General features: G+C 42.8%; 2 protein-coding genes across 3 annotated transcripts; both read right to left on the bottom strand.

The window, feature by feature from the left end:
• Positions 1–456: 456 nt before the first annotated feature.
• TMEM50B (transmembrane protein 50B) lies at positions 457–12,426 on the bottom strand. Its single transcript, XM_009907378.2, has 7 exons — positions 12,325–12,426; positions 7,046–7,220; positions 5,661–5,773; positions 4,842–4,909; positions 3,787–3,879; positions 3,525–3,582; positions 457–1,078 (listed from the first exon to the last, which is right to left on the bottom strand). The coding sequence occupies exons 2-7, from the start codon at positions 7,142–7,144 to the stop codon at positions 1,033–1,035; spliced, it is 477 nt and encodes a 158-aa protein (XP_009905680.1). The 5' UTR covers positions 7,145–7,220; positions 12,325–12,426; the 3' UTR covers positions 457–1,032.
• A 5,018-nt stretch (positions 12,427–17,444) lies between these two features.
• On the bottom strand, positions 17,445–21,043 carry DNAJC28 (DnaJ heat shock protein family (Hsp40) member C28). 2 transcript variants are annotated; one of them, XM_054166037.1, is made up of 3 exons: positions 20,763–21,043; positions 19,510–19,599; positions 17,445–19,002 (listed from the first exon to the last, which is right to left on the bottom strand). In XM_054166037.1, the coding sequence occupies exon 3, from the start codon at positions 18,947–18,949 to the stop codon at positions 17,831–17,833; it is 1,119 nt and encodes a 372-aa protein (XP_054022012.1). In that variant the 5' UTR covers positions 18,950–19,002; positions 19,510–19,599; positions 20,763–21,043; the 3' UTR covers positions 17,445–17,830. The 2 variants fall into 2 exon arrangements, with proteins under 2 accessions (XP_054022012.1, XP_054022011.1); XM_054166036.1 differs by having other exon boundaries at positions 19,510–19,665; positions 20,763–20,817.
• Positions 21,044–23,407: the final 2,364 nt, after the last annotated feature.

Raw genomic sequence — 23,407 nt, 5'->3', positions numbered from 1 at the left:
TTTAAGTGGGACAAATGGCAGTCCTAAAACTGGCAATTATTTCAATGTAAGATTATGAGCAATAAATAGCTCTGCTATATCCCCATGTGAAATGCTCACCTTTTGAACAGAGAAGGTAGCAGGCTAACCATTGATCAGCAAAAAGCTTCCCCTGAAGCAAAAAAATGCTAGCCTAAAGATGTTAGCCTGACTCTCATTTATTCCTTGTAATCCTTAAGTATGAGTGGCATCAGTATGTTGGTTTGGGGGGTTTTTTAATTCCAATACTTGTAAATACATTGAACACTAATTGGTATGCATTATACTGAACAGCACTGGAAATCTAAGAACTGTGGTGCTACCAAATGGAATTTGTGCTACAGCTGTTGAGTCAGGATCAGTTTGCTTTACCATGCAAAACCTGCTTAACGTAGGGCCTTGTTTAAAAAAGCTCAGAATCTTTTACAGGAAAAAAAAACAACAACAAACACAAACCCCCAAACTAAACCCAGCTACTTTGTATTTTTCTGATGAGTTACATAAAATTGTTAAAATCAGCTCTTGTCCCAGCATACAATAGAATTTACCCTCATTAAAGACAGGCTTAGCTGGGTCACTTCCACCTGCTGACTGCTCCTTCAGGTTACACAGGCAGCCCTTGCACAACTGGCTGTAGTTCACCTATACATAAAAGTAATGACCCCGTTTACAGGGTACAGGTTGTTATTCTGCTTGATCACAAAGAGTCCTGCTGAAGGTTCTGACATGTGAGGGTCTGGAAGATCAGCTCTTAGGAGTTGATGGAAAGCCATGTACTTGAAGAAATTTGCCTCAAGATTTCAGAAAGGAAGCCTGACATTCCCTTGTTAAGATATATACAGTCATATATACATATTCACAAATCTGTCCTGTGAAAAGAGGGAGCTTATTACAGAGACTGTAATTTGTCTCAGTTCAGTCTAGAAAGCAAAACAAGAACAAATAAATGTATATATATCTACATACATAGTACGACATAACCACCGTGGAACAGACAATGCTATTTGTGATCTCTCATCCCCATAACTCTTCTGTTCTCCCAAACTTGTAGATCAGAGTACTGAAAGGGAAAAAAAAAAACAAAAAAAAACAAAGAAAGAAAGAAGTCAGACCATACACAGGGTGGAAAAGGTAATTTTGATAGTACCTTTAGAATCTTAAACTATCCAAACCACAAATCAACATCCCTCCAGTAACCAGAGCTTGTATTCAAGTCAGTATCTCAGTTTTGTACTTCTATTTCATTTACTATGCACTGAAAAATTACAGGATCCAGCTGAAGCAACTGCTCAGATACAAAACCTGCCAGTCTCACAGTACAAGCAGCTGCCCTTCTGAAAGGAAGAGTTCTAGTATTTGAGATCCTAGGACCCAACCACCAAGTCACAGAGCAGCAAGTCTCTCAGCCTGCCATCTGGCAATCAGCTGAACATAATGCATCATCCTAGGAGAGTATCTAAGCAATTAATTTTTTATGAGCAAATCTTAAAGTATATTGAGCCAGTGGTGGATAAGTGAGATCCAAACTGCCATGTGATTTCCCAAATGCCTTTTGTAAGCTTGGATGCTATCACAGATTGCCAGAAATAAAATTCAAATATTTAAAACAATGTTGAGGGAACAAACCAAGCATGGTTTCCCTATTGGTCCTTATCACACAAATTATTCCTTTCTTCTAGCAAACAAACAGGTGGCAGCAAAGGCCATGGTCATGCTAAATCGTATGAGAATGACGAGGGAGGGAAATGAGGAACACTGACAAACCCACAGTAACAAATGGTAAGTAAAACAAGCTAGTCAGCTGGACAATGAAGCAGAGAACTACTAACAGCATGTTAAACTAAGTAAAAGAAATGAAGTAACAACCAGGTCTGAAGCTAAAATCTTGAAGGAGACACATGGTTCAGGGAGCACAGACATTAGAGAATTACACTGATGGAAGAGAATCTGACTCAATCAAAAACAAAAGTTTTGGATAAGGACACCAAGAAGAGCATCCCTGATTGACCCTGTTCTGCTCTAGGGAAAGGACTCTACAGCAATGGATGGACTTAACTGTTGCTGCCTGAAGTGCAAGGGGGGGATAAAAGCTCTTTTTAAAAATAAAACAAAATAAACCCTCCCAGAACAAACAAACAAGTTGTAATTTGTCTCTCAGTTCACACCTAGAAAACAAATTTTAGATTACACAAGAAGACAAATGAAAACAAGCAAACCCTAAAATATATCTACATACAGAGTACCATAGAAAATCAGTGAAGACACTTTCAGAACCAAAAAGCAGCTTCAGGAAATCCATTGAACTACTGAAGTAAGACTAAAGATTTCAGGCATGGCATAACCAATCTCAAAAGTCTGCCTCCCTCAGTATCCCATTTCAATCATGTGCCAGACTACAACAGAGATTTATGAACTTCTATTTTTGGCAAGAACACAGCTGATTTTCCAAACAGGGAAGCACAGCAGAGTCAGTTTAGCTCACTGCAAAACATTTGACACAGTCCTAGAGGAAAACTAGTCAGCTCTGTAATTTAAGTGTGTGAAAACTTACCAAAGAGGAGGTGATGTGAACTTTCCTAGTGAATGTTTTGGAAGTTACATTGTTTCATGCTTTAATTGGCTTTTATTAACTAGTAAAATTAATGGATTGCAGAATGCATTATACACATAAAAAGAGTTACTACAAGCACAGACAGTTTCAAAGGGGAATATGGTATACTTAATAAGCACAATGAAAGAAATGTATTTGAGTATAATAATCCAAATGTACTATCATGCTCTTAAAGGAAAAAAAACCCACCAAAATCACTCTTCACAACTCAAAGCTCATCCAGCAGGAGCAGATGCAAGTGTATCACTTTTCAGATAGTTAAGCCATTGGTATGAAACAGCTGGAAAAAGGGCAAGAGGATCTCCCACCTAGTGCTGCCAAGGTATTTGTAGTACAGAGATGAAAGCATAACTGCCATTATCCAGCAATACTGACTGTGCCTCGTACAGAACGCTGCCTACATCCTTGGTCATGCTCGTTCCACACCTGTAAATTCAGTGGGACCAGAAAAAGGTAGACTAACAGGAGCATGAGGGGAAAGGAGAGCCTCTCATGGGCCAAGAAGGAGCAAAGAAAACTGTGCTTCCAAGCAACAGAACAAAGGCAGTAGAAAAAAGTATCAGAGAAAAATTTTTTACATTGTTTTTAAGAAACTGTTTGATCACAGTTGATGCATTGAATAGTATCACAGCAGGTCTTGTACAAGGTCAGTTTACTCAGTGACCCAAGAGGTCCCTTTGGCTTACAGGCTACCCTCCTCAAATAGAGGCCAGGATGGGCAATAAATTGAAATACAGAGGGTCCTGCACTGAGAGCCAACTCCACACTGTGGAAGGTCCAAGCCTGGAGTCAGCCTCCAGTTTTTGGAGCTTATTTTCCAGAAGTATCAATGTGCATGGAAGAAGGTAAGTCAGATACCCCTTTGGATGAGTGGAAATTTGTCCAGATAACTTACCTGAAAAATATCAATGCATTTTGGAAAAACACTGCTAATCCAGGGTAAACATTAGTGTCTGCAAAGTAACAAAGGAAATGTTAAGTTCTTTTGCACTGGAAGGTTGTATGAAAAACATTTTTCATAGCATCATTCTTTGACTACAAAACCAGACAGTATGGCTCTGACAAGAGAAGACCACACACTTCCATTCTTATAGATTTTTCTGCCTTTTGGCTGACAGCAAAAGTATTTTTCTGTATGTGAAAATAAACAAACTTACTCTGTGTAACATATGCTCCAAAAAGAATCCACATTGAAGCAATAAGTGAACCAAACATCAGCATAAAGCCAATGAAGAGCCAGACACGAGCACCTGCAGGGAACATTAAAACCTCTGAGAACCATGTAGACTATTAACTACTCTACTATGACACAGTATGTTATCTTGCTGAAGGCACAAAGGTAAAGGGTTAATCCCTTTATCAAGGACAAGATAAACCAGAATTTACTTTCTCTAGTAAAACACATAATAGAGGGGTTCCCCTTATTTCGGTGAGCAGGCACAGCTACAACATCATTTAACACAACTGAAGTGGGCTAATGATGTGGTCCTTTGCCAAAGATAACGGTGTTTCTGGGGTGAAGGGGCATTCCAATGGGGTACATAAAAAAAGCTTCCTGTGTTGACTTCAGCAGGTAGGCAACATGCACCATAGCTAGATATTAGCTGCTGAAAAAGGAAGACACCACCATTAAAAATAATCAACCTGCTCACTCATGTGAAAGGAAAATATTTCTGTGCAAAGATTCTCTGAAGCCCATTTATGAAAGACAGACAAAAAAAAAGGCATCATATGCTAGTTAAAAAAGATCATTACATCCTACCAAGATTTCCAGTGAGGCATTCTACAAGTCACAAGAGAACAGACGCGGGGATCCACATGAGAAACAGTAAAGGAATTACAAATGAAAGCAGAGCGAGAACAGCAGGTCCACAGACACCACACAGTAGGTGACACAGGGAAGACACAGTGTTTGCAATACACTCGAACAAAAGGCAGTCCTAAGAAATGCCTGTTCCACAGCCTACCACAAGGCAGAAATTCACTTCTTCCAAGCTTAGGTATTCAAGATATACACGTGTCAAATGATCTAAGCTCATCTTCTTAGCAAAGCAACACTTACCTCCAAGTATTAATTTTGTAAAGAAATTGGCAGAAGTTCTCTCTGCTCCTTAACTTCTGATTCGTGTTTAACCATCACTTAGGAAAACAAAACGAAACACACACCTCCTAAATCATTCAGTCTTGGAACTCAGCATGACTTTTAACTTACCTGTTCTTCCTAAACATCCATCGCTGTAGCTGTCTCCTCTCACCTGTGCATTTGATACAGCGTTTATCCTAGGAACAAAAAAAAAGTGCATACATTTCAGATTATGAGAAAATCAGTTTATAAGTTACAAGCCAAAGGGTAGCTTGCCCTTCTTTTTTTTTTTTAAGATGTGATAAATTCTGGAAAAATTCCTTGGCATTCTGTATAGTCACATTCCTTGTCCCTCAGTGGAACATCTCCAACTGGATTTTAAGCAAACCCCTTATTTGTTGCTACCATGAAATAATGGTCCCTTTGCATGACTGAAATATTCCTGGTGGACTGAAATATTGGGGGAGGTGGTAGAGTTGCCATCACTGGAGGTGTTTAGGAAGGGACTTGATGGGGTGCTTGGTGCCATGGGTTAGTTGATTAGACAGTGTAGAATAGAATAGAATAAGAATAGAATAGAATAGGAATAGAAATAGACTAGGAATAGACTAGAATAGAAATAGACTAGGAATAGAATAGAAATAGACTAGGAATAGAATAGGAATAGAATAGACCAGACCAGACCAGGTTGGAAGAGACCTTCAAGATCATCACGTCCAACCCATCAACCAATCCAACACCACCCAAACAACTGAATCAATAGATTATTATCAGAAACAAAGGCCAGAGGTAAAAAGACAAAAGGCCTTTACATTGCCATGCAGAAAAATTGCTCCTAAGTAATTTATAATCAAGTGATAAAGTTTTATCACATCCCATGTTGTCCAGTAAAAAGTGTGTGTAACAGTTGACATTTATTAAGTAAGAACTCACTTTCTACAGACTTACATGAAAAAAGCTAGTGTTGAGAACACCCCACAGGTATGGAAGGCATGGTTCATTTGTTCTGGCTTAGGGTAAACTACTGCAGCATCTATCATTATCCACCAACCTGTGAAAAACTAGAGAGACAACAGAACAGCGTCACAAGGCTGGAAGAGTGCAGGGAAAGGCAGACAAAACATGGCAAATGTTTAATTGTACAAACTATTCCAGAAAACTGCTAATTTAAAGTCAGAGCCTACATTTGCTATGCAAGTTCTGCATAAACCTTAACAGTGACATTTTCAGAGGAGCATTAGTCACATTTTCTCTTCAAATAAAGTTTTGCTGTATGCTTAAATTCCCTGTTGTCCTGATTTGAGTTAGAACAGAACTCATTCTGTTCAGTGATCTTTTCAGCTCAGCCTCTTCTAAGTAACTGCACTTTCTGAAGGTAACAGTGCATTTTCACAGACAGTGTCTGCTTCTAGAAGTGGTGCAGCTTGATGTTTACAGTTAACTACTAAGGACTGGTATGCAGAAAGGCCATTGCTTACACTTGCTGCTACAGAGACCAACATCATTGCTAAATCCTCTGTCCCACCCTGGGCTGCCATAAAGCAGGAAGTTACAACTGCAGGGAGAAGCAGACAGGACAAGGGACCATAAATTGACCCACAAGAGATTCCATTCCATATACATCACCACCAGTCTAAAGCTGAGCAATCACAAGGGTCAAAGTCTCTTTTTCCATGGTTGGCATCCAAGGAGGCCTCTGTCCATTCTGCCTTTGATCCCAACCTGTACATTCCTGAATCCAGTTCCCACATCTGCCGCTGAGTCTGGGTCTTCCCCAGTGCCTGCCCACAGCAGGTGAGGGTGCTGTAATTGCCATTTATGGGGGTTGGATTCAATATTGGTTTTGTATATATCTAGTTAATTTTAATGTTATTTTCATTAAATCTGTTTTAGTTTTCCAATCCATAAATCTCTCTACCTTAATTCCCTTTCTTCCTCCCACTCACTAGTAGCTGGTCCAGCCTTAACCCTTGACACCTGTACAGCTTTAAGAACAAGAATCCAGATTCTAAGCAGAAGAGATACAAACTATGCATAACATAGGATAACACAGGTGTTCCAACATACCTAATCATCAAAACCATTCACTAGGAATGTCAATCCTCTTTTTAGAGAAGATGCAGCAGAACTGGTACATCTTTACCAGACAAAATGCAAAGCTATGTGACCTGTTAGCTTTGTAACAATTACACTTTAAAAAACTTCAAAGAAACAGATTGGGTTGAGGTGCAGTTAAGAGTGAGACCTCACTACGTTTGAAACAGGACCATAACTGTTTGTCACCCTTCCAAATGTGTCAGCAGAGCTCTGATTCACAGCCTTTCAGAACTTACCAGTACACCTGCAACTATTGAAGCGATGGCGTTTCTTCTTTCACTCCAGTCAATGCACTCACATTCTGGCCACCGGAAGTTGTCTAGGAATCCCGCCATTTCCTTCACAATTAGATAGTCCTCCTTATTTTGTACTTATACATTAATTTTTCCATGAACAGCTGTGTCCTAAATCCTGAAACACAGTCAAAGATGCATTTACTACAAAGTTGCAAAACCTTCAGATGTTTGCCAATTCTCATTCTCACAATCTATTTGGCATTTTGTTTTGCTTTTGCAGAATGAAGCATTCCATACACGCTACAGATTCTATATTGAGCTGTAATTAAAACCAAACACACACTAGCTTACAAACAGAATTACAAAACTAAACCCTCACACAACCCAAGCCTTTATGTATTATATATAAATCATCATATGTAAAACAGAAAATAAATTAAATGGTATACACTGTTTGTGTGGAACAAAAACAAAAGCAAGTGAAAAAGCGACTCTTTAAATCAAAGCTTCATCTTCAAGCCAAAATCCTCTCTCTGGCATTAGCAGTTAAAAAAAAATTAACACACACCAAGACTCCATATGCAGACCAGAACTTGGTCTTTCAGTCAGGGCAAGGAATCTTGTTTAAGATACCAATATTTTCAGATAGATAATATAGAGCGCTCCTAACAGAGTAAAAGGGAGTAAGTCTGGAGAGAAGGAGGCTCAGGGGAGACCTTATTGCTCTCTACAACTGCCTGAAGGGAGATTGTAGACAGGAGGAGGTTGGTCTCTTCTCCCAGGTAACCAGCACCAGAACAAGAGGACACAGTCTCAAGCTGCACCAGGGGAGGTTTAGGCTGGAGGTTAGGAAGAAATTCTACACAGAGAAATTCTACACTTGCTTCAAGCATGATGTAAAGTTTGGCTCTAATTCAGAAAGCAGGTCAAAAAAAGCCAGTGGAAAAAATTATTTCAGGTATACCCTTCTGTGCTACTTAAGACATAGACTGTTAAATTCTTGCATGACTTAATGAAAGAAATCTTATTGCTTCTGTAAAATTGCTCTGGTTCCAAAAGGCTGAAACAAAATGAAAAGAAGAGAGTCCTTTTTGTTATTTGAAGAGGACAGATAGTTTGGTTTATTAGCTAATATAATTAAGCCAACTTCCAATCAAAAAACTGACTAGCATTCATCCTAGCAAAACTTCTTTCAACTTCACAAAGTCAGTACTGATAACAGTTATGGATGCCACACGTTGCACAAACCTCTCTCCTAATTATTAGGCATTTTTGAAATGCTGGGTGACAAAACAGAAGCGTTTTCCCACTTTACAAATCTGAGCCAAAACCTCTCTCTGCAGTCAGTTGTATTGGATATCAAATGGAGTTTTCACAACTGCATTAGTGACAAATCAGTGAAGAGAGGAAGAGTAGAAAAAGTTAATTTACTTTTATATATACATATACCTTCTATAATACAGGGCAACCTTCTGCCAAAGCCTGCTATTTTATCAGAAATCATAGTTTTGGCACTTAAAGAAAAGTGCAGGTTTGTGAGACAGTATTAATCTTACCTCTCTACTCAGGAGGAGAGAAGCACCCTATATAATGTGAATAGATTAACTACCATCTGCTGGTGGTCTTTCTAAAGCAAATACCAGTAACTGATGACAGAAGTCTCCACTTCCTCTAATCCCCTCTCTGGAGTAAGTTAATAAACGTGGAGAAATACTGTGCATCGAACTTGGAACAGAACACAGGCAAATAGTCTAGAATTATTTCTGCACATGTCCCATGCCAGAAACCAGCACTGATTTCACAAGGAAGGCTCAGTGGAGAGCAGGCACACAAGGATACCATCCTCAGTAAACAGAGGTGTGAATGAGGCTGCCCCTTTTCTAAAATTAGCTAAACATAAACAGATGTCATTCAGAATTCTGCAAAGGAATCTTTCACAGAGGTTATTTCAGAAGAGCCCCACCTAACAGTAAAATGAAACATTCCTGTCACTAATGACATAGCGTACAGACTTCAAAGACAGATGACTACAAAGCAGTGGTACACCACTTCTTTCAACATTACTGAGAGCATGTACATTCTGTGACCAGTGTGTGGGCACCCCTCTCTCTGAGAGGCCAATTCTATTTCTGATCAAATGCACACCTAACTGAAGGCACCTACATGTAGAGGCTTCAACATAAAAGGGCTGCGGGGTCTCCATAAAAAGTGATATGGGGAAGTAGACTGCAGGGATGTCAAAACATTTCATCCACCTAAACTGAAGTTCAACCAGCAACTCTGCTGTACTCTCATTTAAAAGGTATGCACAGTGCTGATCATACTGGAAGGACAGACAGCACAGAGCCAAGTCAAGTGTCAGGTTGGCCTGTTGTTAATTAAACAAGCTCTTAACTGAACACCTAGCTGTTATGCAGTACTGGTTTCAATATGCTAGAGGGAAAAAGTACACTGACATGCCAGAAGAATGCCCTCCAAAGGGACCTTAACAGGCTTAAGGAGAAAGCCCATGCAAACCCTGCACTGAGACAATCCTCAATATCAGTACAGACTTGGGGACACATGGAACGAGAGCAGCCCTGTGGAAAAAAAGGACAAGAGCTGGCAATGCACAACTGCACTTCAGAAAGCCAGCTGTAACCCGGGCTGCACAACAATGAGCATGTCAAGGGAAGCTACTTTCCTGATTTGCTCTGCTCCCCTGAGACCCCAGCTGAAGTACTCTGTTCAGCTATGGAGTTGCCTAGAATCAGCCCAGAGATGGGCCACAAAGATTGGGGCCTTCCATGTGGGAAGGCTGGAACATCTCTCCTGTTAGGAAAAGCTGAGAGTTTTGAGTTGTTCAGCCTGGAGAATGAAGGCTCCAGGGAAACCTTATTGTAGCCTTTCAGTACACAAAGGCAGCTTATCAGAAAGATGGAGAGAGTTTTTGCCAGGGCCTGTAGCAGAAGGACTGAAAGAAGGCAGGTACAGATGGGATGTAAGGGAAACAAATTTATGCTTACAGTGAGGAGACACTGAAAATGTTGCTCAGGAAAGTTGTGGGTGTCCCACCACTGAAAATGCTCAAGGTCAGATTGGCTGGGGCTAGCGAATGATGTCCCTGCCCATGGCAGGAGAATTGGAACTAGATGAGCTTTGAACCCAAACCATTCCTTCAGTCTATGACAACGCTTCATGTGAATGTAGCTCTCAGCACCCCTACCAAAAATGGAAGAAAATATGCTATGCTTCAACTGTGAAAGACCAGTGATATTGTGAAGCTGAGCCTCCACTAAGGCCACAAGAGCTGAAGTTTATCCTCGTATGGGTAAATATGGACACATACATAGGGTTTAGCCCAATTATATCCTACTACAGATAAAAAAAACCTGATGAAGACAGATGCTTTCAGCTGGACTTTCTTACCTGAATAAAGGTACAAAATTCACTCTCTTGCTTTAAACTTTTATAGCCACATACTTCACAGCAAGGAAACAAGTAAAACAACCCCTTGCATTATCTGTCCTTCAACGTCCTTCCTACAATCTGCCTCCTCCCCTTTTCCAAGGCCAGACAGGTTCTCCCACTGTTCTTAGGAAACATTTCTCTCTCATGCCCAACAAACAGAAACACAAGAACACTTGCAAGAACAAACGGGTGACTGAAGGCAGCTATACTTGCTGTAAAAACAATACTCGGTGAACACCAGCACTCGGGTTAAAACAACCAGCCTATTACTCAGAGAAATCAAGTGAAAACACAAGAATTTAAAATTTTCATCTGAAAAAATCAGTCTTCTTCTCCCACAATGAACTGATTTCACTTGAATAAAGTATTAAAAGTAGTTGCAAGAAAATACAAACAGAAAACCGCCTCAAGCTGTGCAGGGGCCCCGGAATATCATCAGGCTTAGCAAAGAATGCATATCCTCCCATTTCCCGAGAAGAAAGACAGGGAAAGAGAAGAAATATAAGGCCAAGAAGAAAAGCCTGCTTTCCTCAAAGATGACAGTACCTTCCTCAACTAATCAATCAGAATATGCTTTAAGCCACATACTTTTCCCTTTATGCACATACTATGAAAATGCATTTGGCATGTTCACTGTAAGAAGCTTATGTGAATATTTTCTATTCAGGTCACTGAATTTTTTTAAGGGGGATCTTCAGACCACTCACTCATTTTGGTAATTACATGCAGTTTCACTTCTCATTCCCCATACATCACAGCACTGTACTACACTGTCTAGTTTTTAAGTGCTATACAAAGACAAGAGGAGGACAGAAAGGAACTTTTATACAAATTCAAATAAAAACATAAGGCTGTGTGGCAAAATTATTACCCAGGTAATCACCTTCCACAAATCTGTGATGCTCAGAGCAATGTGAATGCTATCTACAGCATTGATTCATTAACAATGTTATTAAAGTTTAAAGACTTGAGAGAGGAAGAATAAAAGATCAATTCTGCAATTGACCACAGGCCTATTTTTGTTCGTAATAGCAGACCATATGCATCAGTATTTATTTAATGGTCTCAAGCCATGACGGGGCAAGATGAGGTAGAATCCCAACGCTGCAATCAAAGTCCTGACAGCAATCACTATGCTGAGGGCAGCGTTACTTAGAAAAAATAAGGCATTTGGTTTAGATTTCATCTACGGGGTTCGAACATTCTGCTCAGTACCACTGCTCCCTTTCCAGGATGTGGATTATGCCAGCTGAGAAGGACCTGACCGTAACCCTGCGGCGGGAAGAGACAAGCCCTGCTGCCCCTCGGCCACTCCGGCACCCGAAGACAGGCCCCCAACTCCCAGCGGCTGAGGCCGCGCCCCGACAAAAGGTCACGGCGCCGGCGTGAGAGGCAGAGGAACGCGGCAGGATAGTCCCGGTCCCAAAGCGCGAGGTGAGAAAGGCCTCTCCACGCTGCCCTAGGCCAGCACCGAGGGGTACGTGGGAGCCCCGGGCACCGGGCCGGGACCGACAGGGCCGTCCCAGACTGCGAGCGCGAGTGGAGGGACGAGCCGCTGGTCCCCTGGGCGGAGGGGGCAGCGGAAGGTCCCCCGCGCCTCAGCGAGGAGGGACGAAAGGAGGCGGTTCCGGGGCGCGCGAGGACCGATGGCCGGGGGAGGCACGCGCACGCTGCCGCCGAAACGGTTGTTCCGCGCTGCCCTCCCACAGCGCCCCCGCCGCGGCCGCCCTCATCTCCAGCGCGCGCGCGAGAGAGCGAGCCCCCGGCTCCACCGCCTCCCACCCACACCGGCGCCAGCGGCGCGGCAGGAAAACAACGACCGCACGTACCCCCGGTCCTGGGCGAGACTCTTCCGCCTGCGGAGACCGGGGACTCGCGAGCGATGTGGCCGCACGCCAATCGGGAGCTAGTGATGCACGTCACAGGAGGCTGGGTAAGGACGGGGCGCCACTATTGGCCGGTGCCACAGCCCACGCCAGAGCCTGGAGCGACAGACTGCAGAGGAGGCCGGAGCAAGCTCCGCCCTTTTCCTTCCTGGGCGGGGAGGACGCTGTGGAGCGGGGCGCGGCTTGGCTCACTCCGCCCCGCTCCTCTCTTCTGCCCTCCCAGCGGCGGCTGTTTGTGTCTTGCCAGTTTACAGTCGCCTCCCCAAACGCTTCGCTCGGGTCGCCTTGCAGCGTCCCACCAGTAGTGTACAGCGTGGCTTACCTTCGCGTTGCTCAAGCAGCTCCCACGCTTCACTAGGTGTCGTTACACCTCAGCCCTATGCCTCAGTACAAACTGAACTAATAAGCAATCCCGTGCTCCTCCAACTGTCCGCAAAGAGTCATCTGAATTATTTCTTCCTGCCTTCACCTCATTTCCCAGCCAGCTTTAACACAGCCCAAGAAGTAATTGCTCCACCTGTATGCCACCCTCATTAGCAGCCTGCTGATGTTCGCATTCTTGCCTGCCACATTCCCATTTCTCACACGCAGTGAGCTGGCAGAGGCTGGGGCCAAGCCAGCTGGGAGACCTAACTGGCACTACTCACCCCACAATTCCTCCACACCTGCCACGGCCAGGGAGAAGGAAGAGCGTTTCTACATATTATGGCTGGACAACAGACATGAACAGTTGTCTGCTTGTGATGCGGTTTTGAACGTTGCCCAAAACTTACCAAACAAAAAGTTTTGGCTCTTAGGCGGATTATATTCATTCTTTTCACATACAGGGTTCAGTTCTCCTGTTTTTTTGGCCTATTTCTTGCCAAAGCATTGGAAAGAGAGACGTACTAGCACCAGAAGCACCTTTAAAGAGAACCATCTTCCGATAAAATACAGACTGTTGCCTATTATAAAAGCTCTGATGTCAAGATTTCAGAGATACTAATGGAAAAGGCTGTAATTGAATTAAGTACTGAAGTTAGGAAAATGATTAGTCTTGAAAAGTCACACTCTGGAAAGAGGGAATAGTACAGAATCAATCTGAAAAGTGAGAAGGAGAAATCAAGTGGAACAGGATAAACAAAAGAGGAAGGCATTTCAAAGAAGAGAAATATGGGGCACCAAGTAAGAAAAGAAGCACTCTGAGAAAGGCATATAAGGGTACAAGCAAATGGCAGCAGCATTCAGGTTTCTTGTTAAAAGACAGTTAAGCTGTGGCCCTGTGAAATCCCACTCAAAAGTTGTACTCCAAGGCCCTCTTCTTCTCAGCTATTTTTCTTTTCAGTTTTACATGATCACTGTGTTCCACCAAGTCTGAAGGTAAGATGGTCTTTTGAAATTCCTCCTTTCTCACTTTACCTGGCCCAGAGAAGATGCCATCCACTGCAGAAAGGATCAGTAGGAACAGATGTTTCTTACTTGTGATGCTCGGAACCACACCATGAAGAAAATGTTTGTAGCAAAACTCTTGCCTTGCTGGTCATAACCAATTTGTATGTGCCTACTGTTAACACATGTGCCAGCATCTTCTCACCCTTGTCTGGAAACATTAGAGTTTGCTTTCCCCCTACTCAACTTGCTCCTCTCTAGTCCCTTCCTACCACTCTTTCCACCCACCACCACACACACACACACACCCCCCTTTCTGTTTTGACAGCTAATCTCAGCAGTGTGAAGGTAAACCACATGGTAGCCACATCCAGGGAAACACAACTGGTAGGGAAATATCTTCAAGGGAGACACCACATACTCTCTTGTCCCTCAAAGTGGCACTTTTCCTGCTGAGAATATGGGTTAACCAGCTGCCTTTCATCTCCTAGAGCATGTCTTGTCGTTTCCCTTCCTTTGTCAACACTGTTCTCTGTAACTCCGTGTGCATCCTGAAACAGAACAGCCTGCTCAGAAACAGCAAAGTTTCAGCAGGTTTCAACAGTTACAGGTTATATAGAAACTCTTTGGTTCACAGGACAGCCTGAGACACTATTTCAGCCAGCCTACAGCTATATGTCTTACTTTTATTGGAAAGCACTAACACATATAATTGTACAGTTTGCTAATAGCACCTGAAAGAGCCATCAGTTTATTGGGCAAGAAACATACTCCTCACCTTGAGAAAAGCTGATACCTCAGTTAATGTATCCTAATAATACAATATTTTGTCTTCCTATTAAGATGTCACTTAGACAAGCCTTTCAAGCCACAAGCTGCAAGGTAATTCAACCAACACACAAGGAGTTATGGGAATAAGCAACACATTTGTAGCTGGAATCAGGTAGCCATTATCAAATTCCAATTAAGTCTGCTGCCAGAAAAATTACTTCTGACGGCCGTTCTCCCCAGGGCTTTTCTAATTTGTATGCAGCTCTTGGTTTCACTTGTTCTAAATGTACTGATTAAATACTGCTCTTAAGACTTTGTGAGCTCAGAGCAGCAACAACAAGAAGATAAAGATGATCTCTGCAAAAATACACTCCTCCACACACCTGGGGAAAAGAAATGTAAATTATTTTTCTCATCATCACTGCCATAAACACTGAAGTGGATTTTTGTTTCTGGCAGTTTTTCATCACAGGCAGTGTGAGGCTGATTTGAAGCACTGAGAGTCAGGTTCATTTAAAATCAAGCAATTTTAAAAGGAACATAAAAATCACTCCTTATGCTGACTCATCTGTTATGGCAACTTTAAATATTTAAATATATGTTTAAATATTTAAACTGCTGACACTTATCTTGGGAGCCAAACTGGATTCCATCATGGATGTATTTATTGCAATCTGGTTTCTATTTACTCTTGTGCAACGAATTTGATTTGCAATTAACTCTTTTTAGATTTGTCATGGGGTTAGCTTAAACAGCATTTCTGATCCAATTCCTGTATATCACTGAGAAAATCAAAATCTGATCTTTTCAAGACTGCTGTGTCAAAGGACTTCCACAAAAGTATGTTGAATTTAGAGTTTTCATTAAAAGCAAGACTACCTAAGTAAGCTATTAAAATAAACATTCACATGCACAGCTGCTAAAATGAGTATGGAGGTTATGAGGTCAAAGCCTTCTGCTATCACCTGGTCTAACCCATGATTTCAAAGAATCCTATCCATATCACAAAGCAAAGGATGGTAATCCAAACTCTTTCCAAGTTCCTAGAAACAGAAGAGAGCCATGTAACTCAATTTTCCTGAGCATTTGGACTAGAGCTTTGCAAATGGCAGATCAAGGCAGATCACATGCACATTTTCTTCCTACTTCACCACTGTATACAGTACTTCATACCTGTACCTGCAAGACACCCATTAATTTTTACCAGCTTTGCAAACTCAGAGAACCACTGAAGAGTATGTGTCCAGTTCTGGGCCCCTCAATTTAAGAAGGACATTGAGACTCTTGAACGTGTCCAGAGAAGGGCAACAAGGCTGGGGAGAGGCCTGGAGCACAAGCCCTACGAGGAGAGGCTGAGGGAACTGGGGCTGCTTAGCCTGGAGAAGAGGAGGCTCAGGGGAGACCTTATTGCTGTCTACAACTACCTGAAAGGTGGTTGTAGCCAGGAGGGAGTTGTCTCTTCTCCCAGGCAACCAGCACCAGAACAAGAGGACACAGTCTCAAGCTGCACCAGGGGAAGTTTAGGCTCAAGGTGAGGAGAAAGTTCTTCACAGAGAGAGTTGTTCGCCATTGGAATGGGCTGCCCAGGGAGGTGGTGGAGTCACTGTCCCTGGAGGTGTTTAAGAGGGGATTGGACATGGCACTTGGTGCCATGGTTTTGTAGTCATGAGGTCTGTGGTGACAGGTTGGACTTGATGATCTCTGAGGTCTTTTCCAATCTTATTGATTCTATGATTCACTGTCTGCTCCATGCACCACTAGCATATCTCTTTCTCTTAACTGAATCTCATCAGAAAAGATCTAATAGCAGAGATCTAACAGCTAATACTAGAGCATGTCACATCACAAGCATCCTAGTGGCATGACTAGGATCAGTACATCAGTCTGCACATAAGGCCATGATTTTTACTTTTGCCACCTTAATTCCTAAAAAAAAAAAATTTTAAAAAAATCAAAAAAAGGTATGTTAAAGGAAGCTGAAACTATCTTATTTTCTAAACCATGACACAAACACTGTCATTATTGCTTACTTGCTGTAACACAAAGGCTAGAAACACCTGCAGTGTTTACCAATAAATGCATTATATCCAATATTACTAGATGACACCCTCTGACAAAAGATGCTTCAATTAATCCATTCTACTAACAAATGTAACACTCTGCTCACATATTAAGACTTCATCTAGATAAGCAAGAGCACAAAGACCCAAACGAGCACACACATTGTTACCTGCCCAAACCCAGATTCATTAACAGAGACTCTGCTGGTGCCAGGGCATCTGGCAAGGTTGGTTGTGAGCATCATCTAGCTTTAATTTCTGAAATTCTTAAGATTGGAAATTGACCCTCCCTGGCATACCCAGAGCCTGTGGGACACCTTCCTACAGACTGGCTGGATGCAGCACATCTCCCAGACAGGTAGAGACAGTGAGTCTGAGTCACAGCAGCATGAGTGAGGAACGGGACCCACACAGATACTGATCTCTATTCAGTGACACTTTCTTCAAAGGCAAAATCCTCTAAGGAAATCAGATTGCATGGGGAACTGAAGGTTACCAAAGACGAATCAAGCTTTGGTGTCACTGCGATTCTCCTACTCTCCAAGCCATAGCCTTTACTTTGCTAGTACAGCAATAATTCACACTAAGTTCCCTCATGCCACTATTCTAAAATATCTAAATGGTGCAGCTACTTTAAAAAATTAATATTGCCTCCTCTTTTTGCCTTCAAAAAGCCCTATAACCAGGGCGCAGTTTTGGCCAGTCTTACTTATTTGCTTGGATGCTTTCTGAGGCTCCTTCTCAATTAAACACCAGATACAAAAATGGATTTCCACAGAAAGTACAGTTGTGGTTCCTCCATTCTCATCTATTTTAACCTTGAAGACATGAATGTATTTTTTAAAAATTCATTAGTCAACTGTAAGCATTTACTCAAAAAAGGATAAAGGTCAAACCAACACAGCACAGCTTCCACGTTGTCCTTCCTGTGCCCCAATTTCACCTTTTGAAAAGATAACAGAGGGCAAAAGTGATCATACTCTCTGCTAAGGTCAAGCTTTTATTCTGATTTCAGCAGAAGCAAAATGACGTGCAAGAGCATAACTGAATTTATTTGTTCTTCAACAACATTCACAAATAAATCAAGCACCTGCAAATGCACATCAGACAATCCAATTACTTGTAACAGGTGTAACAGTGCACAGCTGGATTTGGCATTTTCAGTGTGACTGAAATTTCTGTAGTGCTACAAGTTTCTATTAATAAAGTGCATTGAAAATCTTGACAAGAGAGGTGAATTAGTATTATCTTTACTTCTCTGTAAGGTTTAACCACTTAAACAGAGAAGACTTCCATCCAAACTTTTTAACATTTTCCACTTCATTTTCCTTTGTGTCTGAGTTAGAAGCCTCTCTGTTTTCCATCAAAGCTTCGTAAGTCTTTTGTGCTCGAACAATTTCTTTGTCTGCGCTGAAGTGCGTCATTTGTCTGCTCAGAAGAGGAACAACTAGATTGAAGCTGTCAACTCGCTTATTTAATTTCCTGATATCTTCTCTAAATTGCTCACAAATACGATTCCACTGCTTCTGCCTATGTGGTGTCATCGGCCCTCCAAGCTTACTCTGAGATGCCACTATATTCTTCCTTAACCGCTCAATAGTCTCCCGTATTTCTTTCTGCATCAGGATCCACTCTGGCTGGTATCCGTTGTCTATCAGGATCCTGTTCAAGTTGTGAGTCATAGGGTCAATATAGGGACAATCAGAAAATTTCTGCAAAGGCTTTCCTTTGCCCCTGAGGTTGTCAAAGTCTCCTTTTGCCATTGATTCTTGGATGAGGTCCTCAACCAACCGTTCAACTGCCTGAGTTATTTTCATCTTTTTGCTCTCCCTCACATCTTTGGCTTTCATCAGGTCGCTCCCAGCATACTGGCTCTCAAGTCTCTGCTTCCGGTACTCCAACACTTGCTCAGTGGCACGATCCACTCGAAACTGCATGTATTGCTTTTCTCTTTGGCTTGGGGTTCCAATACCAACGCCTTCAAAACTCAAGTAGTGTCTATGCTGTGGCGATTTTGTTTTGAACAGATCTTCCTCCTCTTCATTATTCTCACTTGATTTCGTTTTGGTCGCCACATCATCGAGCACAACTCTGTATGCTTCTTCCACCTTAATAAATGCCGCAGTATCAGCTGTGGCAGCACTGCTGTCTGGATGGTACTTTTTGGCAAGGCTTCGATAGGAGTTTCTGATATCATCAAGGGAACATCCTTCCTCAAGCTCAAGAATTTTGTAAGAGTCCTTGATGCTGCTTTTAGGTTTATAACCTGACAACATTCTGTTGCCACAAATGTGGGGAAAGAGCGTCAGGATCCTTGGAATCATTGTTTGACGTGTCACTAACCGATGCCCTGTGATGTTAGTCAGCATAACACAAAGCCACTTTATATTTCTTCAGGTTCTGCTACATTATAAACAGTGACCTATAAACACATTTTTATAAAAACTATGTTAAATTTGCTTTTTGAAACAACTTACAGGACTCAAGTTATATAGAAATCCCTACAAAATTTCAGAACAGTATGCAGTTTTTATTCTCTTTTACAGACTAAAGAGAAATCTGCATTTCTCCTTACTACTGGAGTAGTAGTACAATATAAATTAAAATTAATTCACAGTATAGTTTTCTCCTGGTATAGCAACGGTGGCATACATTTGGTTTGTGTCAGGTTTGCACTGCAGAATTCCCAAAAGGTCTTTCTGCAAACTTAGTGCAATCTAAACTGGAAATAGGCTTTATGTCGAGCAGTACCTTCACCAAAAGAAATCCCTCTCTTTTCCTCTCTACACCTACGTTCAGTCATCAACCAAGTTTTCTATTCACATACATCAGTGCCTCAAGATCAACTACCTGGTCCATTCTCAAAGTATTTCATTATAGTACCCTTTCAGTATTTCACTGAAAACAACTGAAGTAGCATTCAGCTTACAGATCCATTTTTATTAACTCTTGTGTCCCAGCAGGACTCTCCCATCGTAGTGGCCAATCTCCTCCATTTGTGCCAGGTCAGGTTACAAATCTGGAACTCAGAACAGATCAATAGCAGGTAGTATTTCATTCTGTCAGAAATCTCTGTGCTTCTGAACTATTTTGGGACAGCAAAATGAACACCTTTAGCAATTGATAACATAACTAATTTGTGAAGTAAAATCAAAAGTAGAAAAATGTAATACAAACTGCATGCACAATTTATGCATCAGCTAACTTCTCTTTATTAATGAAAATCCTAAGGCAAATGCCACATACATAGTGCTAGAGTCTCCCTTTGCGAATGCATCGGGGACTAGACTGTATCCTTCACTGACCTCCTTTCCAAACAAAAAAACTGGTTAAATTTAGGTTATGTTTAACAAGTAAACACTGTTCATACACTCTGCATGTAACATACAGCTGTTCTGCACTGACCCATCTGATAAGAGATAAGAGATGCACTCGGGGATAGATAAAAGATTGGATCAATCCCAAATGTTTTCCAGGTGATTTTTATCCAAGTACTAAGTAATCAGGTTATGGTTATTATATAGGACCTTATTAATATATTTTTAAGTTTATATATACATTAGGGATATCTTTCCTTCTAGGTGACTGGCAAAGATAAGAATGTAATTCCACGTGGACATAAAAACCCACATTACTAGTTAAAAAAATCAGTGAATACACTTTAAAACTTCAGCACACTGATCAGAAGAACATTTTTTTCTTAACTCTAGAGACTTGGTTTTAATATACTCTTTTAAAACCGCATCAAACTCTTTATGTTTGTCTTCTGTATGTACAGCACCGACAGCTGCCGGCTGAGCGGATTTTGATTCCCGGCCCGTGCGAATTCAGTTCTCAGCTCTTCCCAGTGGGCATAGGTACAGGGAGAGAAGACGGAGCTCCTCCTCCCTCAAGGCCAAGGAGGGCTGCGGCATCAATCGGCGCGTCCCGCCCCTCTGCCGCGCAGCTCCGCCAGAGCCCCAGTGGCTGCCCCCAGCCGCCAACCCCACGCGAGCGCTCCGGTTACCCACCAGAAACGTGCTTGCGCCGTGAGGACTAACGGGAGCGATTACAGGCACACCTGAAGCCGGCCACTCGGCACCCCTCCACTTCTCAAGCTCTTATACAGGGCGGGAAGGGCTCCCCGCAGCGGGATACGCACTCTTCAGCCCAGAGTCCCACTGCCCAGGGCCCCCGCCTCACCTGGTCCCCGTCGCCGCCCTCCCTTCCCTCTCTCGCACAGCGGCGCAGGTCCGTGGGTGCGACAAGCACAGGCCCAGACGTGCAGCAGCAGTAACAGATCAAGAGAAGAAAGAGGAGGGACGGCTGCTTTTATCCTCCGTTCAAGGACAGACGCCCTGTCCTAAGGGCGGGAGGGGCGACGGAGAGGAAGCGCCTGTATGGACGAGGCAGGCGGCCCGCCCCCGCGCCGCTCACCAGCGGAGGGAGCCCACGGCCTGCCGCAGTCGCGCGCCTCGGCCTGAGGCAGCCGCGGGCGCGTCGCCGCGCTGTGGGAGGCAGGAGGCGCGCGTGGCCGGCGCGCGTGCGCAGTGCGGCGGGGGAAGGGCCGGCGGGGCGCCTGGGGTCGGGGGCGCCTTGCAAAGCGCCGGGGAAGTTTCTGTTGAGGTTACATGTGTACTTGTACAGGTAGACCTTAACTGCTGCTCAGTCTTCGTTCTCCTGGGTGAGTTCTGTCTTTTAGTAGTCCTGCCTCTTCACTAGCCTGCGAAACAGCTTCCCCTGCAGTGCCTACCCCGACAAAGGCTTGGTCTTTCTCGTTGCTCTCATGCTTGCCCATAACAAGGTTTTCACAATCCTGCACTGTGAGCAGAGCTTAGCTGGCATTCGCTGGGCTCAACCAAAAAGGCTGTGCCAGACCTGTCATGACCCAGAGTGCCTGGGCTCTGCTGCATTGTTGCCGGGCAGGTAACACCTGAGCTTTTCTATGGCCCCTGTGGGAGGCATCCGATGGCTGGCTTGGTATTCCCTTCAGGGGACTTTAGGTAAAGAAACACCAAGTCAAGAAATGGTTCTTATCCTCAGGCAGGAAAGGAAGACCCAGATGCACAGATCACACAATTGCCTGGATTGGAAAGGACTTTTAAGATCATGCAAAACTCACCTGGATGCATTCCTGTGTGACCTGCCTTGGGTGGCCCTGCTTTGCAGAGAGTCAGACTCAATCTCTGCAGTCCCTTCCAACCCCTAGCATTCTGTAATTTTTATGAACATTGAATCTAATCATTAGTCTTAATACTGTTGAGTCCTTGTATCCCTAAGCACTGTATCTACACGATTCTTAAATACCTCCAGGCATGGGAACTCCACCACCTGCCTGGGCCAGGCCACTCTAATACCTGGTAAGATTTCCAGTGAAGAAATTCATTCCAATAGCCAATCCAACCTTCTCTTGCTCACTTGAGGCCACTTCCTCTTGTTCTATCACTTGTTACCTGTTTGAATAGACCAACCCCCACCTCTCTACAACCTCCTTTCAGGCAGTTGTAGAGAACAGTAAGGTCTTCCCTGAGCCTTCATTTCTTTGGATTGAACAATCCAAGTTTCCTCAGCTGTTCTTCATAAGACTTGCTCTCCAGAACTATCACCAGCTTTGTTGCCCTCTTCTGGACATGCTCCAGCACTGTGAAGTCCTTCCTGTGGTGAGGGGCCCAAAACTGAACAGAATATACAACATGCAGCCTACCAGTGCAGGGTACGAACTAACACCCAAGCAGATGGAAGGATGAGTAACAACTTCTTACTCTCTTGAACATTAGCATTTATTATTAAAACCAAACAAGCAAACAAAAAAAATACTCTGTTTTTTTTTATTAATGGTATTTGATGAGGTATTATTGAGAATGCTGCCTATCCAGCCCATGAAACAGCGGCATTCACAGCTGAAAGGAAGCAATAACCATATGGCGCAATCTGCTTCATTTTACAGCTTCCAGTATTATACTTCCAGTCTGCTCCTCCTTTTATGACTTTGCCAGTGAATCAAAAATACTGAAACACACTATTTCAGAGCTATTTTATCTTACTTCTTATCAGAGACATTTATTCATTAGGTAATAGTTTCCTTTTTTTTTCTAACTTTTTTCCTTTCTTTTCAAATTACCATTCTTTAAAAATCAGATTTTTATATTGGAAGTTACTGTGTATATTTGGCTTTCTCTGCTGCACCTTCTCGTCATCACCTATGAACACAATTTGTTCAAACAATTGCAATACAAATTGGCCTGCTGGAATGAATACAGGTTGAAATTGTCTTTTTCTGGTGAGTCATGTAACAGACGTTTCAGGGCTGCTCAAGTTCTGTTTATGACTTTTATTGTCACAGCCTCCTGACTAGAAGAAAAAAATCCAATAACTGTTGCAAAAAAAGTAAGAAATGTCTTTGTCTTATAAGAAATAGGAGTCCTCCTTCTGTGTGGTGGTTTGTGGTTCAGTCACAGGTAGAAAATGTAGAACTGTGAGACTGCAAATCTAAGGAAGGCAATCTCCAAATACTCAGTAAGTGATCACAGTATCACAGTATAACTAAGGTTGGAAGAGACCCCAAGGATCATCAAGTCCAACCTGTCCCAACAGACCTCACAACTAGACCATGGCACCAAGTGCCACGTCCAATCTCCCCTTGAACACCTCCAGGGACGGCGACTCCACCACCTCCCTGGGCAGCACATTCCAATGATGAATGACTCGCTCAATGAAGAACTTTCTCCTCACCTCGAGCCTAAACTTCCCCTGATGCAGCTTGAGACTGTGTCCTCTTGTTCTGGTGCTGGCTGCCTGGGAGAAGAGACCAACTCCCTCCTGGCTACAACCACCTTTCAGGTAGTTGT

The sequence above is a fragment of the Dryobates pubescens genome, chromosome 12, assembly GCF_014839835.1.
Source record: "Dryobates pubescens isolate bDryPub1 chromosome 12, bDryPub1.pri, whole genome shotgun sequence".
Classification (NCBI taxonomy): Eukaryota; Metazoa; Chordata; class Aves; order Piciformes; family Picidae; genus Dryobates; species Dryobates pubescens.
The sequence above is the reverse complement of the archived record's forward strand: the minus strand, read 5'-3'. Positions and strand labels throughout refer to the sequence as shown.

Excerpts from the sequence above, each read along its gene's own strand:
- TMEM50B (XM_009907378.2), bottom strand. The coding sequence starts at position 7,144 with ATGGCGGGATTCCTAGACAACTTCCGGTGGCCAGAATGTGAGTGCATT. Across the intron at positions 5,774-7,045 it reads CAATAGTTGCAGGTGTACTG|TTTTTCACAGGTTGGTGGAT; the intron begins GTAAGTTCTGAA and ends TTGTCTCTCTAG. Across the intron at positions 1,079-3,524 it reads AATGCATTGATATTTTTCAG|TACTCTGATCTACAAGTTTG; the intron begins GTAAGTTATCTG and ends TTTCCCTTTCAG.
- DNAJC28 (XM_054166037.1), bottom strand. The coding sequence starts at position 18,949 with ATGCTGACTAACATCACAGGGCATCGGTTAGTGACACGTCAAACAATG.